Below are 24,391 nucleotides of genomic sequence, written 5' to 3'. Positions count from 1 at the left end.
GTGTTGCTGGTCAAAGCACAGCAGGCCAGGCAGCATCTCAGGAATAGGGAATTCGACGTTTCGAGCATAAGCCCTTCAAAGTTCACCAGTTCCCAATGTTGGGGACGTCCAGAACCAGGGGTCACAGTCTCAGAATGAAGGGCAAGCGATTCTGGAAGAATTTTTCTCTCAGAGAGTGGTGAGCCTGTGGACTTGTCTCCCACAGGAAGATGCGGTTAAGACGGTTTGGGAGATACGTTCAATAGCGAGCCGGACGTGGAACTTGCAGCTAAAGTGATCCAGGGGTACGGAGAGGAAGCTGGAGTGGTCACTGAAATGGCATGTTCAGTCATGATGATCTTGAATGGTGGTGATGTCTCGAAGGGCTGAATGGAACGAGTGAGGAGTGCAGTTGCTGGAAATCAGAGTCTCGATTGGAGTGGTGCTGGAAAAACAAAGCAAGTCAGGCAGCATCCTGATTTTCCTGCTCCTCGGATGCTGCCTGACTTGAAGGGCTGAATGGCCTACTCCTGCACTTCTTTTCTATGTTTCCATGTTGAACGCATGGCTCAGAGACTGACGTGAGTTGGAAGTAAACCTGCGATTAACTGTTCGTCCTCATGATTTTATAAACATCAAGAAATTGTTGGCAAAGTGTTTCGACGTTTACAGTGGAGCTGATGCAGCGTGCAGTAAAGTCACCACCGTCCTCCAGGAGCACTGCTCTCTGATGAGGGAGCGATTGATGGGTGGGAGTTGAAGCTGAGGGGACGAGCTTGAAAAGGGCAATCTTTCATGTTGAGTCCATTTGGCAGCGGGAATTGAAGCCAGGCTGCTGGATTTGTGCTGTATTCCAGGCCAGCGTATGAATCAGTTTGTCAGAAGCAGGTAACGGGAGAGCGCGTGGATCAGCAGCGGACCAAGTTTAACACAGATGGTAGGGCACAACGAAAAGGCTGTTTTACAGCAGCGGCGGATTACTTGAAAGATAGATATTCACAGAATAAAACATGAAAACAACAATAACTGATATCTTAATCATCTCCACAGAGGTAGAAGATGATCTAAAGAAAAACTCAAATTGACAACAAATCAAGATTACACATAAGCACATTCTATCTAATACCCCTGTCGCAGAGAGCAAAGCCGTGCAATCCTCGGTAGTATAGTGGTTAGTATCCCCGCCTGTCACGCGGGAGACCGGGGTTCAATTCCCCGCCGGGGAGTCGGCGGCATTTTGAGAGGCACGCACCATATCTCAATGCAGGAGTGCCCAATTCAAGTCCCGTTTGCTCCAAAGGCGGGCATTCACATGTCCGAGCGGCCTGCTCTTGCCAACAAACCAAACATGTCGTAGTCTCGATTCTGCTCTCCCTGGCAAACTTGTCCTTTCATCCATTTGAGACTTCCTGCTTTTTGACCACCAATCAAAACTGCCGTTCTGGAGAAGCGTCACTGGACCACAAACGTTGACTGCTTTCTTCCCCCACTCCAGATGCTGACTTTCTCCAGCAATTTCTGTTTCCCATTCTGATTTTGTTGTTACTTCGTCCCGTCGGTGGGCATATAACTCCCACGCAAACGGAGTGCAAATGAAAACCTTTAAGCAACCGGTAGCGACAAATGAATGTCAGGTTTCCCCGCTTCCTCCCTCCCTCCAATCAAAAAGGGGTCACTCCCCCTCAGAGTTTGGACCTGATCCTGCGATTAAGGTGACGCAACACCGTCCCCTGCTGCTGGCAGGCTGTACTACACCCACAGTGGAAAGTCCAAGTCATCTGAGTGGCATTGTCTGCTCTTCTCGATAGAAGGACAAAGCCCAGTGGCTGGGTTAACATGAAGGTCAACACAGAGGCAAGCTTGAGAAAGCACGTGCAGGAACTCCACCTACACTGTTGGCACCATAGAATCACCACAGTGTGGAAGCAGGCCATTCAGACGGACAGGTCCACACCGACCCTTCTGAAGAGAAACCCATGCAGATCCATGCTCGGCACTGAGGGATCCCAGCTGAAAATGTGTTGCTGGTCAAAGCACAGCAGGCCAGGCAGCATCTCAGGAATAGGGAATTCGACGTTTCGAGCATAAGCCCTTCAAAGTTCACCAGTTCCCAATGTTGGGGACGTCCAGAACCAGGGGTCACAGTCTCAGAATGAAGGGCAAGCGATTCTGGAAGAATTTTTCTCTCAGAGAGTGGTGAGCCTGTGGACTTGTCTCCCACAGGAAGATGCGGTTAAGACGGTTTGGGAGATACGTTCAATAGCGAGCCGGACGTGGAACTTGCAGCTAAAGTGATCCAGGGGTACGGAGAGGAAGCTGGAGTGGTCACTGAAATGGCATGTTCAGTCATGATGATCTTGAATGGTGGTGATGTCTCGAAGGGCTGAATGGAACGAGTGAGGAGTGCAGTTGCTGGAAATCAGAGTCTCGATTGGAGTGGTGCTGGAAAAACAAAGCAAGTCAGGCAGCATCCTGATTTTCCTGCTCCTCGGATGCTGCCTGACTTGAAGGGCTGAATGGCCTACTCCTGCACTTCTTTTCTATGTTTCCATGTTGAACGCATGGCTCAGAGACTGACGTGAGTTGGAAGTAAACCTGCGATTAACTGTTCGTCCTCATGATTTTATAAACATCAAGAAATTGTTGGCAAAGTGTTTCGACGTTTACAGTGGAGCTGATGCAGCGTGCAGTAAAGTCACCACCGTCCTCCAGGAGCACTGCTCTCTGATGAGGGAGCGATTGATGGGTGGGAGTTGAAGCTGAGGGGACGAGCTTGAAAAGGGCAATCTTTCATGTTGAGTCCATTTGGCAGCGGGAATTGAAGCCAGGCTGCTGGATTTGTGCTGTATTCCAGGCCAGCGTATGAATCAGTTTGTCAGAAGCAGGTAACGGGAGAGCGCGTGGATCAGCAGCGGACCAAGTTTAACACAGATGGTAGGGCACAACGAAAAGGCTGTTTTACAGCAGCGGCGGATTACTTGAAAGATAGATATTCACAGAATAAAACATGAAAACAACAATAACTGATATCTTAATCATCTCCACAGAGGTAGAAGATGATCTAAAGAAAAACTCAAATTGACAACAAATCAAGATTACACATAAGCACATTCTATCTAATACCCCTGTCGCAGAGCGCCAAGCCGTGCAATCCTCGGTAGTATAGTGGTTAGTATCCCCGCCTGTCACGCGGGAGACCGGGGTTCAATTCCCCGCCGGGGAGTCGGCGGCGTTTTGAGAGGCACGCACCATATCTCAATGCAGGAGTGCCCAATTCAAGTCCCGTTTGCTCCAAAGGCGTGCATTCACATGTCCGAGCGGCCTGCTCTTGCCAACAAACCAAACATGTCGTAGTCTCGATTCTGCTCTCCCTGGCAAACTTGTCCTTTCATCCATTTGAGACTTCCTGCTTTTTGACCACCAATCAAAACTGCCGTTCTGGAGAAGCGTCACTGGACCACAAACGTTGACTGCTTTCTTCCCCCACTCCAGATGCTGACTTTCTCCAGCAATTTCTGTTTCCCATTCTGATTTTGTTGTTACTTCGTCCCGTCGGTGGGCATATAACTCCCACGCAAACGGAGTGCAAATGAAAACCTTTAAGCAACCGGTAGCGACAAATGAATGTCAGGTTTCCCCGCTTCCTCCCTCCCTCCAATCAAAAAGGGGTCACTCCCCCTCAGAGTTTGGACCTGATCCTGCGATTAAGGTGACGCAACACCGTCCCCTGCTGCTGGCAGGCTGTACTACACCCACAGTGGAAAGTCCAAGTCATCTGAGTGGCATTGTCTGCTCTTCTCGATAGAAGGACAAAGCCCAGTGGCTGGGTTAACATGAAGGTCAACACAGAGGCAAGCTTGAGAAAGCACGTGCAGGAACTCAACCTACACTGTTGGCACCATAGAATCACCACAGTGTGGAAGCAGGCCATTCAGACGGACAGGTCCACACCGACCCTTCTGAAGAGAAACCCATGCAGATCCATGCTCGGCACTGAGGGATCCCAGCTGAAAATGTGTTGCTGGTCAAAGCACAGCAGGCCAGGCAGCATCTCAGGAATAGGGAATTCGACGTTTCGAGCATAAGCCCTTCAAAGTTCACCAGTTCCCAATGTTGGGGACGTCCAGAACCAGGGGTCACAGTCTCAGAATGAAGGGCAAGCGATTCTGGAAGAATTTTTCTCTCAGAGAGTGGTGAGCCTGTGGACTTGTCTCCCACAGGAAGATGCGGTTAAGACGGTTTGGGAGATACGTTCAATAGCGAGCCGGACGTGGAACTTGCAGCTAAAGTGATCCAGGGGTACGGAGAGGAAGCTGGAGTGGTCACTGAAATGGCATGTTCAGTCATGATGATCTTGAATGGTGGTGATGTCTCGAAGGGCTGAATGGAACGAGTGAGGAGTGCAGTTGCTGGAAATCAGAGTCTCGATTGGAGTGGTGCTGGAAAAACAAAGCAAGTCAGGCAGCATCCTGATTTTCCTGCTCCTCGGATGCTGCCTGACTTGAAGGGCTGAATGGCCTACTCCTGCACTTCTTTTCTATGTTTCCATGTTGAACGCATGGCTCAGAGACTGACGTGAGTTGGAAGTAAACCTGCGATTAACTGTTCGTCCTCATGATTTTATAAACATCAAGAAATTGTTGGCAAAGTGTTTCGACGTTTACAGTGGAGCTGATGCAGCGTGCAGTAAAGTCACCACCGTCCTCCAGGAGCACTGCTCTCTGATGAGGGAGCGATTGATGGGTGGGAGTTGAAGCTGAGGGGACGAGCTTGAAAAGGGCAATCTTTCATGTTGAGTCCATTTGGCAGCGGGAATTGAAGCCAGGCTGCTGGATTTGTGCTGTATTCCAGGCCAGCGTATGAATCAGTTTGTCAGAAGCAGGTAACGGGAGAGCGCGTGGATCAGCAGCGGACCAAGTTTAACACAGATGGTAGGGCACAACGAAAAGGCTGTTTTACAGCAGCGGCGGATTACTTGAAAGATAGATATTCACAGAATAAAACATGAAAACAACAATAACTGATATCTTAATCATCTCCACAGAGGTAGAAGATGATCTAAAGAAAAACTCAAATTGACAACAAATCAAGATTACACATAAGCACATTCTATCTAATACCCCTGTCGCAGAGCGCAAAGCCGTGCAATCCTCGGTAGTATAGTGGTTAGTATCCCCGCCTGTCACGCGGGAGACCGGGGTTCAATTCCCCGCCGGGGAGTCGGCGGCATTTTGAGAGGCACGCACCATATCTCAATGCAGGAGTGCCCAATTCAAGTCCCGTTTGCTCCAAAGGCGTGCATTCACATGTCCGAGCGGCCTGCTCTTGCCAACAAACCAAACATGTCGTAGTCTCGATTCTGCTCTCCCTGGCAAACTTGTCCTTTCATCCATTTGAGACTTCCTGCTTTTTGACCACCAATCAAAACTGCCGTTCTGGAGAAGCGTCACTGGACCACAAACGTTGACTGCTTTCTTCCCCCACTCCAGATGCTGACTTTCTCCAGCAATTTCTGTTTCCCATTCTGATTTTGTTGTTACTTCGTCCCGTCGGTGGGCATATAACTCCCACGCAAACGGAGTGCAAATGAAAACCTTTAAGCAACCGGTAGCGACAAATGAATGTCAGGTTTCCCCGCTTCCTCCCTCCCTCCAATCAAAAAGGGGTCACTCCCCCTCAGAGTTTGGACCTGATCCTGCGATTAAGGTGACGCAACACCGTCCCCTGCTGCTGGCAGGCTGTACTACACCCACAGTGGAAAGTCCAAGTCATCTGAGTGGCATTGTCTGCTCTTCTCGATAGAAGGACAAAGCCCAGTGGCTGGGTTAACATGAAGGTCAACACAGAGGCAAGCTTGAGAAAGCACGTGCAGGAACTCCACCTACACTGTTGGCACCATAGAATCACCACAGTGTGGAAGCAGGCCATTCAGACGGACAGGTCCACACCGACCCTTCTGAAGAGAAACCCATGCAGATCCATGTTTGGCGCTGAGGGATCCCAGCAAAAGTTTGCCAGTTACCAATGTTGGGGACGTCCCGAACCAGGGGTCACAGTCTCTGAATGAAGGGCAAGCGATTCAGGAAGAACTTTTCTCTCAGAGAGTGGTCAACCTGTGGACTTGTCTCCCACAGGAAGATGCGGTTATGCCGGTTTGTGAGATACATTCATTAGGGAGCCGGACGTGGACCTTGCCGCTAAAGTGATCCAGGGGTACGGGGAGCAAGCTGGAGTGGTTACTGAAATTACATTGTTCAGTCATGATGATCTTGAATGGTGGTGATGTCTCGAAGGGCTGAATGGAACAAGTGAGGACTGCACTTGCTGGAAATCAGAGTCTCGATTGGAGTGAAAAGGGGAATCTTTCATGTTGAGTCCATTTGGCAGTGGGAATTGAAGCCAGGCTGCTGGATTTGTGCTGTATTGCAGGCCAGCGTATGAGTCAGTTTGTCAGAAGCAGGTAACGGGAGAGCGCGTGGATCAGCAGCGGACGAGGTTTAACACAGATGGTAGGGCACAACGAAAAGGCTGTTTTACCGCAGCGGCGGATTACTTAAAAGATAGATACTCAAAGAATAAAACATGAAAACAACAATAACTGATATCTTAATCATCTCCACAGAGGTAGAAGATGATCTAAAGAAGAACTCAAATTGCCAACAAATCAAAATTACACAGCTCTATTGACTATGTCTGAGTGTAAATATTTTCGATGAATAAAGTATATTTTTGAAATAAAAAGTAAAGCAACGTTCGTCTGCTGTGGTTAAGGTGTAGATGGCTTCCCATGGGCCATCATTGAAGCCCTCAGATTGTCCCCTCGATGTTGTAGTACTCCCTAGCTGCCAGCAGAGGATGGTGTTAGATCTTGTTTCATCGTAAAATCATTTGACTTGTTTTAAATCCTTGGACCTTTCCAATCATCCAGGGGGAAAAGGGATCTCCCACAGTAGCTTTTGAAAAGTACGTCGAATTTTCACTTACCCCGCTTAACCCACGTCTGTTTTTCAGGTGTCGGTGTTGGACTGGAGTGTTCAATGCCAGTACTTCCAAATAAACCTGCTGGATTTTAACCTGGTGTTGTGTGAATTTTAAGTTTTATAACCCACGTTTGATCTTGTGTATTTTTTTATATATTATATCCCTGCCTCTTACCTTTTGTTCTTTCCCATCAATTCCTTCATCAAAGGATTTTTGGCTCTCGGCCAAATGCTATTTGCTAATATGGCCTTTTACATCACTGTCTATATTCCATGCTTGGCAAATACATATTCATTCGGCCCAATAATTAGATCTGAAACAAAAACAGAAGTTGTTTGCAAAATGTTTGGAGTCTGGACATTTCTCTTTCTGCTTTCTCCCCACAGATGATGCCAGATCTGTCGACTTTCACCAACAATTTCTGTTTCTGTGGCAAATACTTGATTGAGGTACATAAATTTAAGGTAAAGGGCAGGATGTGTACAGGGGATTTAAACAAGATTTCTTTTCATCCAGAGGAATTCACTGCTTGAAAAGATAATAGAGGCAGGAAAGCTCCAGTTATTTAGAGTCATGCAACGTGGAAACAGACCCTTCAGTCCAACCCATCCATTTCGACAAACTTTCCTAAACCAAAATGGTCCCACTTGATTGTTTTTGGCCAATCCCTCTAAACCTTTCCTATTCATGTACCTGTCTATTTTTTAACTTTGTAATTGCATCTGCATCTACCACTTCCTCTGGCAGTTCATTTCCACATCTGAACCTTGTGTCTGTTTTAAATATTGCTGCTCTTTTCTTAACAACATGCCTGCTCGTTTTGAACTCACCCCCACCCCCCATCCACAACCCTGGGGAAAAGACTTTTGCTATTCACCATATCCATACCCCTCATAATTTTATAAACCTGGATGAGATCACCCCTCCATCTCCTATGCCCCTAACTTGTCCTTATAACTCAAACTCTCCAGTCCTGGTAACATTCCTGGTAAATCTTTTCTGAACCCTCTCCAGTTTATAATATCCTTCCCGTGGCAGGGTGCCCAGAACTGGATACAATACTCCCAAATGGCCTCACCGAAATCCTGTACAACCTCAACATGACTTCCCAACTCCCATACTCCATAGTCTGTGCACTGAAGTTAAGTGTGCTAAACACCTTCTTAACCAACCTGTCTACCTGTGATGCAACTTTCAAAGAGCTATGTACCCGAATGCCTAGGTCTCTCTGTTTGACAACACTACCCAGGGCCCTATCATTAACTGTATAAATCATGCCCTTGGATTTTATTTCGTTTGAAGAAAGGAAACACAGAGTGACCAGTGACAAGTATTGTCCTTCTCAACAAGGGCAATGCCTAAGTGAATGAAAATGTGAAGGGGGTGGGGGATTGGGTTGGTGTATGAATTATATCAACATAGAGAATTGCTTTATCTCCCCTTCCAATTCTGTTTATAGATTATTTTTCTCTTAACCCGCACTACCGTCTACTGCAATAGTGCTTATATTTTCCCCAGATACACATACAGGTGTGAGACACGGTGAAAGACAACAGGTGAATCCTGCTCTTGCTTGTTTTACCAAAAGGCATTATCTCATATTTAATCAAATTAAACTCCATCTGTTACTTCTCAACCCATTAGCCCAATTGATCGAAATCCCGATGTAATCTTAGAGAACCTTCTTCACTGTCAACGATACGACCAATCTTAGGGTCATCCACAAACTTAACCAAACTTTCCCAGGACTGTAAGGAACTACAGAGAGTGGTGAACATAGCCCAGGTCATCACACAAGCCAACTTCCTATCCATTGATTCCATCTACAGTATACTTCTTTCTGCCAGGGAAAGGCAGCAACATCAAAGACCTCTCCCTCCTCTGTCATTGTCTCTTCCATCAGGGAGAAGTACAAAATCATAAACACGTGGACTATCCCACCCTTTGTGCACCTTCTCTCCAGCTGTGACGTTGTAAAGCTTGCTGTGTTCCTAATGCACGTTGTATGGTATGATCTGCCTCTACAGCATGCAAAACAAAACATTTCACTATACTTAAGTACATATGACAATAATAAATCAAATTAAGTGCTGGAAAACCAGACCAGATAGATGTTCGATGACCAGCATAGATATATTTAGGCTGAACAGCTTCTTTCTATGCTCTGAAGCCCCAAGTCTCGGCATTACCCTCTGCTTGTCACTGGCCACTCGGGAATTCGCTTTCTTCCTGGGGTTGGAATAGAAATAAAGATGCACACACTTGTTGTTTCTCACTGTGTCTGACACCTGCACATACGCAACATGGGTGCTGAGGGAAAATAAGCACTACGGCTATCAGGTGGTAGTGTGGGGAACTGTGAAGAAAAATATTTTTTTTAAAATGTCCCAAGTCTCTTGTCAAACAGCTGAGCAGTCTGCAATGGTCTCCTATCCATTCAGCACAGTGGGTCTGAGTTCCTTTGAACCCCCATTATAATTCTGCCAATCCAGTCAGTCACTCCCAATGGAAATGCACAAAACACAACAAGATATGCATCAAGTCAACTTTTATTCAAAATTGCAGCAGTGTTTACACTGGTGACAATGCAACAGGGGAGGAGAACGAATTGTACATAAGTTAATCACATCAATAAATAAATAAATAAATACAACAAAAAGGAATAGCATTTACGGATAATTAAAGTGCAGTGAACAAAGAGCCCACCCAAGACCACACCAAGCTAACTAGTGCATTACCACCCCACCCCACCCCACCCCAAGGACTGTGAAGCATGCTGCATCAGCAGAGTTTAAAACTACTCTCCTCTGACTCCTCAGTCATTCCTGTTTTGTCCCATGGGATTCAGGGTTGGAAAATGGGAAGGGATGCACAGTCAGAATTCTGCCTGTGTCGTGAGGACATGACTCGGCTTCTCCCCTGCCAGTCAAATTCTAATGTTGCAAAAGCTGCAGAAGGGACAAAAAAATTAGGGGATTAGTGCTATGCAGGGTGGAGGCACATTGGCCAATTACAAAACCAGGAGAGGAGACAGCAGTGTCATGAGACTGGCAAATCCAGAGAGGAAGTACTCTGGGTACACGGGTATAAATGGCAGCTGGTGGAATTAGAAATGTAATAAATTAAGAGTCCCGAATTGAAAGTGATTTCCAGTCATGGTAATCAAACAAACACAAACTTCCCATCTGGTTTGCTTATTGAGAAGGGAATCTGCCATCCTTACTCAATGTGGCAAATGTGGGGCTCTGAAAGATTGGCCTTTCGAGCTTGTTCTGCTAATCAATAGGATCACGACTGATCACCCTTCAATCCCATTAGCCTTAAGAATGTTATCTAACTCCACCTCAGAGATACTCAATGTTTTGGCTTCAACTGCTTTCCACCATGGGGAATGCCACAGGCTCACCACTCTCTGGGTGAAGGCATTTGCCTCAGCTCAGTCCGAAAGAGCTTATACCACCTGTACCTCCACCCCACCCCCAACCTGTATTTTTGAACCGTAATCCCAGTCTCTGAGTTCCTAATAATCCAGAGCAGCACTAGCCCTGTGTAGTTCAATCTACGGGGTCCTGCGAGATTCCCCACTCAGTTGCTCTAAACTCCAGGGGACACCAGTCCCAACCCATCCAGTCTCTCCTCACCATGCCGGCCAGTCCCAGAAATCAATTTGGGAGACATATGTTGCTCTCCCTCCCAGCCTGGGCACATGTTTCCTCAGCTAAGGACGACCAGAAGGAGGATTCAATCCAGGTAAAACCAAGAAGGGATGGGGGGGGAGGGGAAGAAAGGTGGAGAGGGACTGTCCCCCTGGAGGTGGAGAAAAGGGTGGGTGGGAAGGAAGGTGGAGAGTGACAGTCCCCTGGTGGTGGGAATAGGAGTGGGTTGGAAGGAAGGTCCCCTGGTGGTGGGAATAGGGGTGGGTGGGAAGGAAGGTCCCCTGGTGGTGGGAATAGGGGTGGGTGGGAAGGAAGGCCCCCTGGTGGTGGGAATAGGGGTGGGTGGGAAGGAAGGCCCCCTGGTGGTGGGAATAGGGGTGGGTGGGAAGGAAGGTCCCCTGGTGGTGGGAATAGGGGTGGGTGGAAGGAAGGCCCCCTGGTGGTGGTGGGGACGGCTGGTGGAGAGAGGTGAGCAACCCTCAGGGCACCAGCCCCGTCGTGTCCACCACCACCTTGATGTAGAGGGTGTCGTCCCGCAGGTAAGGGCTGCGATCCCGGTGCAGCATCTCGTGCCGGGCGAAGGTGGGGCAGCCGCTCGCCACGTTCATGCGGCTCTGCGGCTTCTGGAAGGAGCCGCTCAGCGCGTCCGGCGCGAAGGACTCCCGCAGGTGGTGCTTCTGCTGCGCCTGGTCCAGCAGCAGAAAGGTGACCCGCTGGCGGAACGGCCAGGGCAGCACGTCGTCGTAGTCGCCGCGCACCACGGCCAGGAAGAGGGAGAGGTGGCTGCCCCGGCCGTTGCCGTCGCCGTTCGGGTAGAGGCGGCAGCACAGGCGGTAGCCGAAAGGGTGCGTTTGGAAGGCGGGAGAGTAGAATGACGTCACCCGCTCGGCCCTGGCCGCCGCCAGGCAGGAGGCAAAATCCCGGATCTTCCACAGGAGAATTCCATTGGTGCTGGCGGGCTGCTCGCGGGCTCCCTCCAGCGCCCGCACCCGGCGCTGCAGGCCCGCCACCAGCTGCTCCGAATGCAGGCAGCGACGCTGCAGCGCCTCCACCAGGTGGGCGTACCGCTCCAGCTCGCGGCTCAGGGCGTCCGCCTTCCGCCCCAGGGCGCTCAGCTCCTCCGAGGCTGGAGCCGAGGCGCCCCCCTCGACCGGCGGCCCGCCTCTCCTCTTCAGCATCAGCAGGAGGTGCTCCGGCTGCCCGGCCTGCAGGTGGTCGTCCACGTCCCGCCTCCGAGGCTGCTCGACGCATGGAGGGAGGGGGAGAGAAAGAGAGTTGCAGTTAGCAAAATTCCCATTTGTTAGGTTTTCTCACTCCCCTAATCCCAGAATCTGCAATACATCCTTAAGGGGGTGCCACACTGTCAGAGGTTCAGTACTGAGGGAGTGTCGCACTGTCAGGTTCAGTACTGAGAGAGTGCAACACTGTCAGAGGTTCAGTACTGAGGGTATGCTGCACTGTCAGCGGGTCAGTGCTGAGGGAGTGCCGCACTGTAGAAGGGCTACCTCTCAGACAAAACGTTGCATTCATCATCCTTCCGATTGGAAAGATATTGTGAAACTTGAAAGGGCTCAGAAAAGATTTGTAAGGATGTAACCAAGTTTGGAGGACTTGAGCTATAGGGAGAGGCTGAACAGACTGGGGCTGTATTCCCTGAAGCATTGGAGTGAGGGTTGACCTTAGAAAAGTTTACAAAATTATGAGGGGTATGGATATGATAAATAAGCAAAGTCTTTTCTCTGGGGTTGGGGAGTCCAGAACGAGAGGGCATAGGTTTAGGGTGAGAGGGGGAAGATATAAAAGAGACCTAAGGGGCAACTTTTTCAAGCAGAGAGTGGTACGTGTATGGAATGAGCTGCCAGAGTAAGTGGTGGAGGCTGGTACAATTGCAACATGTAAAAGGCATTTGGATGGGTATATGAATAGAAAGGGTTTGGAGGGATATGGGCCATATGCTGGCAGATGGGACTAGATTGGGTTGGGATATCTGGTCGGCACGGATAGGTTGGACGGAAGGGTCTGTTTCCATGCTGTACATCTCTAAGACTCTATGACTCTATCTATCCTCTCAGGACAATGTAAAATGATACAACAGTGTGTACCTGGAAAAAAAGGTGGCAATGTCTGTCCAAATACTGAACAGCCTGAGTCCCAGCTGAAGGTACCCCTCTCTGGACCAAGCCAGTTGAAAGTTGTTGCAGAGAGTCAGGATGGGCGGATGGGAATCTGAATCCCTCCCGTACAATTCTCCCTCTTCCTCTCCCCATTGGCTGGGACCTGCTACCTCCGCAAAGAGCTTGAATTGCAAATGGGACACGTCTTCGGGTGCACTATTGGAGTAGATGGATAGACACGGAGTGTGCAGAGTGGAATAAAAATGTCTGGCATAAGATCCAGAAGGGGACAGCTCACTTTAAATGCTGCAAATTGTTCTGATCTGGAACGTTCTCCCTGAAAGGTCAGAGGAAGTAGGATCAAGCTCAGCCTTAAAAAGGAAATTGGATAAAATCCTTGCAAAAGGAGAAATTTGCAGAGTCTTGTGGGAGACAGCAGTGGAAAGCTGTTTCTTTGTAGGGCAGTAAGGGCACGATGGGCAGTAAGGTCTCCTCCTGCACTGGGAGCTTCTAAGTAAGGCTCATGAGGACTGGGGCAAAGATCAGACAGATTTTTCAACACAACAGGAAGACTCACATTCTCCAGGCAGCCAATGTCCTTAAAGGGGCAGGAGACCTGGGCATCAGGACAGGTGCCACGATCAGGGTCACAGTGTTCCTCCAACTGCAGAGAAAAGAGACAACTGTTAGCAACTAGAATTGTACAACACAAGATGCTGTTATGAACCAGACCAAACCCCCTCAAAATATTCAGAAGTTGGACTACAACCTAACTTATTCTTCTTTCAAAGGAAATGGAAGGTATCATGTTCCAAACATGATTCGATTGGTCAACCCACCAAACTTAAAGTAAAACACGCTGTATTCATTCATTATTATTAAAATATAACAGCAGAAAGGAGGAATTGGAAATAACAGCTCTGTTGGAAAACTTCATAGAGTAATAGATATAGTAACTATTACTACTTAACTGTTCCAATATAGTAACATCCCAGAAACACGCACACTTGGCAAAAGGAAAATTTAGGAAATAGATTGTCTCACATGCAACCCATGCAACAGACAGAGAACCCCAGGTTTTGGATGCAACTAAGAGGGGAAAAAACTGCTCCCAATTCAAGACCTGCTGGAAGCTGAACTGAAGATCCTTGTTCTGTGAGAGTTTGACCACACCCATTCAGGCTGCTGCTATTGTTCCAACTTTGAAAAAAATATCCTCAAGCCCCACAAGCTGTTTACTCCAATGGCTCTGGTCGAGAGCTTCCGAGCTCTGCCTTACAACCTCTCTCCAAAATAAAAGGATAAAATAACTACTTAAAGCCACAGCATCATTGCAAGGTTCATCATGCCAATGGGAACAAGCCCTGAGCTGACAACAAACACACCAAGAGCAAGAGGGATGAAAAGGTGCACAGAACAAGAGAGATGCAGACTCAGAAGGAGAGAAAGATGCACAGACTGCTGGAGAGGAAAACAGATTTGCGTTCAAAGTGCTTTCTATCAATTGAGTAATTGAGAAACAATTACTTGAGAAACAGCAATTTGTTTTTTTTTTGTTTGAGGGATTCAGCAGTCTTAAATCATTTTGATCACATAAGCATCTCATTATTCAAATTCCAATTTTGCTTCATACAAATGCAACAAACAGATTCATTCTTGATGAAGGGGTTTTGCCAGAAATGTCGATATTCCTGCTCCTCAGATGCTGCCTGACATGCTGTGCTTTTCCAGCACTATAACCTTGACTCATAAGTTAATGTTTTTATGTCTTCTTCACCCAGTCACGGTTCATTCAGTCCTACCATAGTTTGATACTGCTTTGCCCCATCTGAATCCAAGGCCTCCCTGGAATCTATTGAGATCACTAATGTTTTGTCTGTACAGGTTTTAACTTCAGATTCTGCTGGGGTACACAACACTCAAATGGAAAGACCCACTCATTGTTTTTTACTGTGAATTTAGAAATCCCCACGTAACACCCAAGTGTAATTCCCTTTAACACTGGCCCTCTCTGGAGCACAATGAATCAACTGCCTGATCCCTAATAGAATGGAAATATAAAACAACAGAGAGCCTTACCTCAGCCTTTGTTAAATCTGTCTTGCCACAGACTGGACAAGTCTCCTTCCGTTTGGTACACATCGTGATGTGATCCTAAGAGGAACAAAAGGATTGCAGCAGCATTAGGACCACAATGTGCCCAGCCTGCCACACAAATTACTCTCATCCCTGCCTTGGTACAGCGCCTCAAATGACTACAACCCCAGAGTACTCACAGCCTGCGGGGAGGCAGTGGCCTAGTGGTATTATCACTGGACCCAAGTAATGGCCTGTGGACCCAATTCAAAATCTGCCATGATTGATGGTGGAATTTGATAATCATCTGAAATGAAGGAGATCCTAAGTATCACAATGAAACCGTTGTGGATTGTCTGGGGAGGGGGTTGGAATCTGGTTCACCAGTATCCCTTCAGGAAGGGAACTGCCATCCTTCCCTGATCTAGCCTACATGTGATTCCAGACACACAGGAATGTGGCGGAAGTGGGTACTGCAGATGCTGGAGATTAGTCAAGATTACAGTAGTGCTGGAAAAACACAGCATCTGAGAAGTAGGAAGATTGACATTTTTGGGAAAAGTCCTTCTTCAGGAATGAGGCTGGGAGCCTCAGGGGTGGAAAGACAAATTGGAGGGGGTTGGGGCTGGAGACAAGGTAGCAGAGAGTGCAAGAGGTGGATGGAAGTAGGGTGAAGGTGATAGATTGGAGAGGAGGGTGGAGCAGATAGGTGGGAAGGAAGATTGACAGGTAGGAAAGTTCACGAGGACAGTGCTCAGATGGAAGGTTGGAACTGGGGTAAGGTGGGGTTGGGGAGATGAAGAAACTGGGGAAGTCCACATTGATGCTATGGGTTTGAATGGTCCTGAGGGGGAAGATAAGGCATTCTTCCTCCAGGTGTTGGGTGGTGAGGGAGTGGCGGTGGAGGAGGCCCAGGACCTGCATGTCTTCGGAAGAGTGGGAGGGGGATGTTAAAATGTTCAGCCATGGTTCGGTGGGGTCAATTGGTTGGGGTGTTCCAGAGATGTTCTCTGAAGTATTCTGTGAGATAGCGTCCAGTCTCCCCAGTTGCCTACTCACAGAACAATGTAATTCAATGTAACAATGTGAGAGTTAAGAGTCAACCACACAGCAATGTGATTGACTCTTAAGTCTCCTCTAGGCAATGAGGGATAGGCAATAAATGCTGGTCTAGCCAGTGACACCCTCACAGTGTGAATGATTTATCTAAAAAATTCCATTCTGTGCTAGCTTTCCACAAGAGCAATTTACTTACTGCCACTTCCTCTAACATCCCTCCCCCACAGACCTTTCCTTCCTTTTCAGATAGAGATCCATCACCCCCTTGAAAGGAGCTACCCAGTACATTCCAAATCCTAACCACTCACTGCGATTTACAAACCAGCCCCCCACCCACGTCCCTCATCCAGTTCCCACTTTACCAACCACCTCACCATCAATGAAACTGGAATTGAAAGCAAGTCACAAACATTGTGACCACAAAACTATTCCCAGAAAGTTAGTTCACTTGTGTCCTTCAGGGAGGGAAATCTGCCCTGTTTACCCGGTCTGGCTGATGTGCGACTCCAGACCCATAACGATGTGGCTGACTTTTAACAGCCCTCTGAAATGGCCAAATGTGGCACTCAGCTCAAGAGATGTTGCCCGACCCTACTGCCCTCGATTTAAAAGGTGACTAAGGAACCGACTGCATTGCTGTGGGTCAGGAGTCACATGTAGACCCGATAAGGATGACAGCTTTCCACCGTGAGTCGAGAGTGTGGCGCTGGAAAAGCGCAGCAGGTCAGGCAGCATCCGAGGAAAAGGACAAAAAGTCGTGGTTTTGGGCAAAAGCCCTTCATCAGGAATGAATTCCCACCATTAACCAGGTGAGTATGATAGTTTCACATTCACTGTTACCGACCTTTCAATTCCTGATTTAGTTATTCCAATTCCATTAAGAGCATTTAAGCCCATCTCCGTGGAGCATGAGCACTGGGCCTCTTGTCTAGACACATTACCATCATGCCCCCACTCCTTCCTCTTTCGTTACACTGGGTCAGGCAGTGTGTCCCTCCTTCAGACCCCACAACCTTCTGGATTAGTTGTCAAGTTCTTGAGCATCTCTGAGGTTAACTATTCAATCAGGAGAGGCTGTCCCTTCCTGCTGTTGGGTCCTAAACTCACATTTCTCTCTCAGCCTGCCCATTGTAAAGCTCAGCTGCTTTATTGACCGAGCTGTGGGAACAGTTTGGGCAGTTCAACTGGATGCACTGTCCTGATGAAAGGCCTGTGCCCGAAACGTCGATTTTCCTGCTCCTCGGATGCAGCCTGACCAGCTGTGCTTATCCAGCACCATGCTCTTGACTCTAATCTCCAACATCTGCAGTGCTCACTTTCGCTTTATTGTCCTGATAATTCTATGGGAGGCGCTACACAAACGGAATCTGTCACGGTTAGTTCTGACGCTGGGAGACTGGGGAATCCAACTCCTTTCCCCAAACCCTCCCCCTCACCTCCAGCAGCTTGTGAGTGCAGAAGGTCTCACACCGGGGACACAGTTCCATCCTCCACTCGCACTCCTGCGTCTCGTGTGCTAGCATCTTCTTCCTGGGGCCCACGGTCTCGCAGCCGAACGCGACATTGGAGCACGGGACCACGTGGAAGTCGCACTGGGCTCGGTGTGTGCGCTGGGGGGCAGCAGGGGGTGGGTTATGAAGGACGGGGGAGGAAAGCAGAGAGGTAGACACAGTCACATGACAGTTCAATACAGACATGTTCACGCGGATCAGCAGATCAATTTCACAGCCAGTACAAAACAATCAGCCAACCCCATCTGTGGCTTAGAATGTCCCCAAAATATTTTATTTCCTTGAGGGGGTGGGTGGGAGTCACTACCGTGATTCGGCAACTGATTTTCACACAGTAAGATCCCACAATGAGACGAACAAAGCTAAAAAATCACACAACACCAGATTACAATCCAACAGGTTTATTTGGAAGCATCAGCTTTCGGAGCGTTGTTCCTTCAGTTGATTGTGGAGAATAAGATTCTAAGACCCAGAATTTATAGCAAAAGTTTCCAGTGTGATGTAACTGAAATTATATATTGATAAAGACCCGGATTGTTTGTTGAGTCTCTCATCTTTTAGCATAACCATGTTGATTTCAGTTCTTTCATACGTAAATCACAAAACTTTTTTGTGAGTTACATTCTCAAGTGAACTTTAACAATTGGTGTCATGACGGCCCAGATAAGATATTGAAGGTGTTAATTGCCTGTGAGGCTGTCTGTGCCACAATGGATTCATGCAGTTTTTGAGCAAAATAAAATGTAATTCTGCAAGTACAAATTCACCCCACAAACGTATATGTTTATGTGTGTTTGTGTGTGTGTGTGTGTGGGGGGGGGGGGGGGGGGGGGGGGGGGCGGGGTAAGGGGAGTCAACAAACAATCCGTGTCTTTTCAATATATAATTTCAGTTACATTACACTGTAAACTTTTGCTATAAATTCTGTGTCTTACAATCTTATCCTCCACAATCACCTGATGAAGGGTTACAGAGAGAGGGCGGGTAAGTGGAGCCTGAGTCCATGAAAAGATCAGCCATGAGCTTATTGAATTAAACGTATTCTCCACAACCACCTGACGAAGGAGCGACGCTCTGAAAGCTAGTGTGCTTCCAATTGAACCTGTTGGACTATAACCTGGTGTTGTGTGATCTTTAACATTGAATGGTGGAGCTGGCTTGAGGGGTTGAATGGCCTACTGGTGCTCCTATTTCTTCCGGTCTTATTTCAACATAGCTGCAAATGTGTTGCTGGTCAAAGCACAGCAGGTTAGGCAGCATCTCAGGAATAGAGAATTCAACGTTTCGAGCATAAGCCCTTCATCAGGAATAAGAGAGAGAGAGCCAAGCAGGCTGAGATAAAAGGTAGGGAGGAGGGACTAGGGGGAGGGGCGATGGAGGCTTCTGTGCAGAGGAGATGACCTGGGGGGTGCAGTGAGAGAGGGACTCACTGAAATCCTTGTAGAGGGAGGAAGAGAGCTTCTTCAAGGAAGGCATCCTTGTAAGAGGATTCGCAGTAGGTTAAAATCTTCGAGTAAAAAATGAGGTCTGCAGATGCTGGAGATCACAGCTGCAAATGTGTTGCTGGTCAAAGCACAGCAGGTTAGGCAGCATCTCAGGAATAGAGAATTCAACGTTTCGAGCATAAGCCCTTCATCAGGAATAAGAGAGAGAGAGCCAAGCAGGCTGAGATAAAAGGTAGGGAGGAGGGACTAGGGGGAGGGGCGATGGAGGCTTCTGTGCAGAGGAGATGACCTGGGGGGTGCAGTGAGAGAGGGACTCACTGAAATCCTTAGCCTGCTTGGCTCTCTCTCTCTTATTCCTGATGAAGGGCTTATGCTCGAAACGTTGAATTCTCTATTCCTGAGATGCTGCCTAACCTGCTGTGCTTTGACCAGCAACACATTTGCAGCTGTGATCTCCAGCATCTGCAGACCTCATTTTTTACTCGATTATTTCAACATAGCTCAACTCTGCAGCCTCCCTCTCCAGATCTTTGAAAATCCAGGTTACTTGAAATTCCCTCCCCATCCCTTTCATCCTTCCCAGCTACCTACCAGATTCATCTCTCACCTTGACCAACCAGGTCATACCCTCAACCTGACTTCACCTATCCCCACCTCATCACCCTGCCTCCCGCTACCTCTTTATCCTCTTACACCCAGCCCCAGCCCTGAAGAAGAGTTACACCCGAAATGTCGACCTCCTGATGCTGCCTGACTCGCTGTGTTCTTCCAGCCTACTGCCTTTCTACTTTGGATTCCAGCACTTGCAGTTTATTTTTGTCTCCAGATTACAGGATAGCAAGAGTCAGTCAGTTTCATCAACCCCCCTGCTCCTTGGTTTGTCTTTTTACCAGAATTCCAGAATTAATACAGCCCATCATTGCCCCTTACCAGGTAGTTTCGCAGTGTTCCTGTCCAGTCGCAACCATCCCGGTAAGCTGTACATTGAATCTTTGTGGCATAAGCATCATTTTCAGCGGCTCTGTCGCGATAGACCTGTTGGGGTGGGGTGGGAGGGGGGTGACAGAAGAACACAAAGGCTAAAAGACACCAGAAGAAAAAAAGGGCCTGCACTTCAATAGCACCTCACGCAGTCCCAGAGTATTTCGCAGCCTATCAAGTACATCTGAAGTGCAGTCACCATTTAGGATAATGCAGCAGCCAATTTGCACACCCAAACAGTGTAACATGATAATGACCAGCTAGTCTGTTTACTGATGGAATCTGAGGGATGAGTAATTGGCCAGGGCACAAGGGAGAATTCCCCGGGCTCTCTTCAAACTATTAACTGCATACCATCCTCCATGGCTCCTGAGAAGGCAGTTTAGGACTACTTTAGCAACTGAACCATGGTATCGCTGACAGTGCAGCACTCCCCTGGACTGGCGCTCAGAGTATCAGCCGTGTCATGTGGCAAACCTTAGAGTGAGACCCAGGGGTAAGAACACTACCAGCTGGGGGGAAATCTGGTAATGGAGAAGGGTTGGGGGGGGAAATGTTGCTGGTGAGGTTTTCTTTTGGCTACATCAGCAGACCAGTGACATCACCAAACTCTTACTGGAAGCACTTAAGACAGACAGACAGAAGTACTCTGTCACGACAGCGCTCAGTGAACTCCCAGTCGGTTTTAGTTCCTCCTTGTAATTCACCTACTTTGTTCAACAAAACTTCCCAACAGTGGGAATGGAAATTCCCAGCAATCACATTCAGGGTACTTCCAGATCAATTACTTCTGAGCACAGTCAATACTAACCACCCAGATACAAGCCAGTCAATGTCTAATTTCCAGGTAATCACTGTTCTATGCATAAACCAGAAGCATTTGGTTAGTTTCCAGCCTGTAACACACTCCCAGGTGTCCATTATTCTATATATAAATCATCTGAACCCCTACATTAGATTCCAGTCTGTAACTCACTGCCAGGTATCCATTATTCTATACATAAACCATCTGAACCCCTCGATTAGATTCCAGCCTGTAATTCACTCTCAGGTATTTGTTATTCTATACATATCTACCATATGAATGCTTCAATTGGTTTCCAACCAATGTCTCATTTTGTTTAGCTACTCGTTAAAAGACAGTTTCAAGTTAAATTCTGCTGATGTGCGCCATTTAGAACATTCACTCTGTTCTAAAGTTTAACCAGGATCCGATTCTCCTGAACACATTCCATCCCCTTCAAGCAAATCTGCTAACTAAGAAGCACATCTACAAGGAATTAAATGTCTTACCTTAGAACGGAAGACCTTCTGCTGACAAACATGGCAGTCTGCCTCATTATCTGTTCTAAGATATAAAAAAAATTGTTAATGTGTGATAAATGTATATAGTTAGTTCACTGCTCAATTGCAATATTGTTGAATGGAACAGTTTTGAGGGCTAAATGATCTACTTGTGTTCTTATAATCCTAGAAGGAAGATAGAGAAAGGAACCACTGAAGACAAACAAATCTATAGGCATTTGCGCTCAGATACAGATAATCTCTATAAAGGTCCAGGCGCAAGGAGAGGTGGGCTCCACAGGGAGTGGTGCACTTTATTTCTCCCTCCAACTCTATTTTGATTTAATCCCTACCTTTTATTTCAAATTTTTTTATCACACGGCATTGCCCTTTGATGAAAAGGCATTGCTTGTCACTGGCCACACTGGTGGTGGAAATTGAATAAAGATTTGTACACCTGTTGTATTTCACTGTGTCTCGCACCTGCACACACAACAAGGGTGCTGGGGGGGAGTGAGAAAAAATACAACCAGAAGATTCAGAGTTTCCACAGTTAAGGGACTGACTCTGTGCTGGCTGGTGCACATGTGTCAGTGTAAAAAAAAGTTAAAGTCTTGGTGTCACTGGCCAACCCCTAGCTGGACAAACATTGAAGACAGTATGCTCACAAAGACCTTAAAGGGTTAACCGATAGCACCTTCCAAAGCCAATACCTCTAGCTTGTAGAAGGACAAAGACATCAGATACCTGCACCTGCAAGTACCCTTCCAAGCTACTCACCATCCTGACTTGGGAATGCATATGCCATTCATTCTTTGGGTCAAAATCCTGCAGCTCCCTTGACAACATTGTTGGTGCATGTACGCCAGTGGTTCAAGAAAGCGGCTCACCGCTGCCTTCTCCTGGGAATCAGGGATGGGCAATAAATGCGGGCCACAAAACAAAATTCCCCAAAGCTGTCTTTGGCTTTTAGCTGAGCCAACTTCAATGCACATCGCTGGGACAGCTCAGTGCCGTGATAACTGGTGGCTATCCAAACAGGGTGTTCTGTTACACCTGATGGGTTATATTCCCGCCACTTCGGGTGCGGGAGGTGTCTGCCTGCATTTGTATCCTCCTGAAATTCACCTCCCACCTTCTAAACCCTCACTTCCACTCCAAGCTCCAACACAGTTCTGAGGGAGGGGTGACACAAAACAGGTAGCCTTCCCTGAGATCCGAGGGAGTGGGTGAAGATCAGAGATCGAGGCATTTGGAGAGGGAAGTGAAGGGGTGGAAGAGCAGGGCACCCAAACACAGACAAAAGCACACACACACACACACAGAGACAACCACCTGATGAAGGAGCAGCGCTCCGAATGCTAGTGCTTCCAAATAAACCTGTTGGAGATATCCCAACCCAATCTAGTCCCACCTGCCACAAGGTCTGTTTCCGTGTTGTACATCTCTATGACTATAACGGGGTGTTGCGTGATTTTTTTAAAACTTTGTACACAGGGGAAAAATAAGAGTCCTGAGGAAAGGCCACCGGACTAGAAACGTTAATTTTAACTCCTAATTTCTCTTCTGACGCTGCCAGACCTGTTGACCTTTTCCAGCAATTTTAATTTTCGTTTCCCTCTCTCACACATACACACGCACGCACAAAAAGGGCTTTGCAATTAACTCACTTGAACAAGTTCTCCAGGCAGGCTGTGCAATATCGGTGTCCACACTCGGTCTGTTTGGGTTTGATGAGCAGAAAGCGGCAGACCGAGCACAGGAGACAGGATCTGCCGGCCGAATCGACCGGGGTGATCCCGGAGACCAGGGCTACCATCCCTATTGCGTTCCTCAGGAGAAGGAGACAGGTCAGGAGCTTGGTTGCAGTTACCCCACTGTGGGACTGCCGTCGTAACTCTGGCGACAGACAAGTCTTTTAAGCTTTCCGGGGATTCCCTCTGCGTCAGCCGTTCCCCCCCCCCGTGACGTCGAGGCCACGCCCCTTCCCCGTCAGTTTCGGAACGCTGAGACATCGGGATTCCCTCCGCGTCACGCCCCTCTCCCCTTTCCGCCCATTGTCTGCCTCCCCATCCACCGGGAATAGCAATCTCTCTCAGTGCGCCTTTGGCTCCCTCCTCTCCCCCTCGTTCAAACTCTGGTCAAATTACCGGGAACTCCTCCCTGCGTTGCGTGCGATCCACTGTCTGGAACTTTCAACCCTGCCCTCTTTCTCTCTCTCTCTCTCTCCAAGGCCACCCTGTCTCGGGGAATTCAGTGGTTTCGCGGTAGTGCGACCGGATTCGTGATCCCAGAAAGTCCCAGCTGGGGGACTGGGCAGCTGGTGGCGTTTAAACTTCGTAATACCTGCTCCGCCATTTCGTGAGCTCATAGTTGACCTGTGTAATCTGGAATCAGGCGCACATGCAGCTTCCTGTCCCTTGCTTGGCGAGAATCCACGCATCTCTGCCGTCAAAATATACATGCTTTGGAGGCGCCGGTGTTGGATTGGGGTGTACAAAGTTAAAAATCACACACCAGGTTATAGCACTAGCTTTGAAAGCTTCCAAGTAAACCGGTTGGACTATAACCTGGTATTGTGTGATTTTTACCTTCAAAATATACAAAGGCTTTGCTTCCACCAAATTTTGAGAAAAAAAGGACCTAAAGGGTCAGAAATCTGAGGGGGAAGTTCTCAGTTTATCTTAAATGACCCATTCTCCCCACTCTCCAGTTTTAGATTCAATTAATAAATCTGAAATTATCAGGTATCATTTTTTGCTGATTCACTTTGGAGAAAGAAATCTGCCATCCTTACCTGGTCTGACCTCCCTGTGCATCGTAACGACCACGTCTTTTTACTTCCTTTATTTTTAGACTTTGGACTAAAAAAGGAAGGTACTGCTTTAACTTAAGAAGATTGTACAAAGAGATGGCTGCAGTATAAAACGTCAGATTTACTGGAGCACATTGTGCATTGTATGCAATTTTCGCATCTTCCTGGGACAGTGAGAGCAGAAGCAGACACCACAGAGCTGAAGGATTCTGAACTGAGGGAAGATTGCTTGACAACAAACTGACAGGTTCTTGACCAGGCGTCCATGACTTGTGTTGGGGCAATGTATCAGTGAACCACTTAGATTACAAAGAGGAAGGACCAAAAAAACTCTCTGCCTCTTTCTCTCTTAAGGGGAGGCAGAATGAAGTCTCCAGTAACTATGAGCCATTAATTTTACTCATTTTCTCTGCAAATTCTTCTAAACAAAGTGAAAGAACAAAATCTCAACTAGTGAGTGAGAGGGAGCATTCATGTGTCAACAACCTTG

General features: G+C 47.7%; 1 protein-coding gene and 3 non-coding genes across 4 annotated transcripts; 3 read left to right on the top strand and 1 right to left on the bottom strand.

Annotated features, from left to right (window-relative positions):
• Positions 1-1,133: 1,133 nt before the first annotated feature.
• On the top strand, positions 1,134-1,205 carry trnad-guc (transfer RNA aspartic acid (anticodon GUC)). Its single transcript has one exon. It is a non-coding gene; the product is annotated as a tRNA-Asp (tRNA).
• Positions 1,206-3,130: 1,925 nt separating this feature from the next.
• Positions 3,131-3,202, top strand: trnad-guc (transfer RNA aspartic acid (anticodon GUC)). Its single transcript has one exon. It is a non-coding gene; the product is annotated as a tRNA-Asp (tRNA).
• A 1,925-nt stretch (positions 3,203-5,127) lies between these two features.
• trnad-guc (transfer RNA aspartic acid (anticodon GUC)) lies at positions 5,128-5,199 on the top strand. Its single transcript has one exon. It is a non-coding gene; the product is annotated as a tRNA-Asp (tRNA).
• Positions 5,200-9,726: 4,527 nt separating this feature from the next.
• On the bottom strand, positions 9,727-23,023 carry LOC132832533 (TNF receptor-associated factor 2-like). The gene is made up of 7 exons (XM_060850617.1): positions 22,757-23,023; positions 21,096-21,150; positions 19,752-19,856; positions 17,302-17,475; positions 14,810-14,884; positions 13,308-13,394; positions 9,727-11,854 (listed from the first exon to the last, which is right to left on the bottom strand). The coding sequence occupies exons 1-7, from the start codon at positions 22,903-22,905 to the stop codon at positions 11,096-11,098; spliced, it is 1,404 nt and encodes a 467-aa protein (XP_060706600.1). The 5' UTR covers positions 22,906-23,023; the 3' UTR covers positions 9,727-11,095.
• Positions 23,024-24,391: the final 1,368 nt, after the last annotated feature.

The sequence above is a fragment of the Hemiscyllium ocellatum genome, chromosome 35 (genome assembly GCF_020745735.1).
Source record: "Hemiscyllium ocellatum isolate sHemOce1 chromosome 35, sHemOce1.pat.X.cur, whole genome shotgun sequence".
NCBI classification, from domain to species: domain Eukaryota; kingdom Metazoa; phylum Chordata; class Chondrichthyes; order Orectolobiformes; family Hemiscylliidae; genus Hemiscyllium; species Hemiscyllium ocellatum.
Note: the sequence above shows the minus strand (reverse complement) of the source record. Positions and strands in the feature narration are given on the sequence as shown.

Coding starts and splice junctions, on each gene's coding strand:
- LOC132832533 (XM_060850617.1), bottom strand. CDS start 22,905: ATGGTAGCCCTGGTCTCCGGGATCACCCCGGTCGATTCGGCCGGCAGA. Junction 21,151..22,756: donor TGCCTGGAGAACTTGTTCAA/GTGAGTTAATTG, acceptor TTTATATCTTAG/AACAGATAATGAGGCAGACT. Junction 11,855..13,307: donor ACATTGGCTGCCTGGAGAAT/GTGAGTCTTCCT, acceptor TGCGTCGAGCAG/CCTCGGAGGCGGGACGTGGA.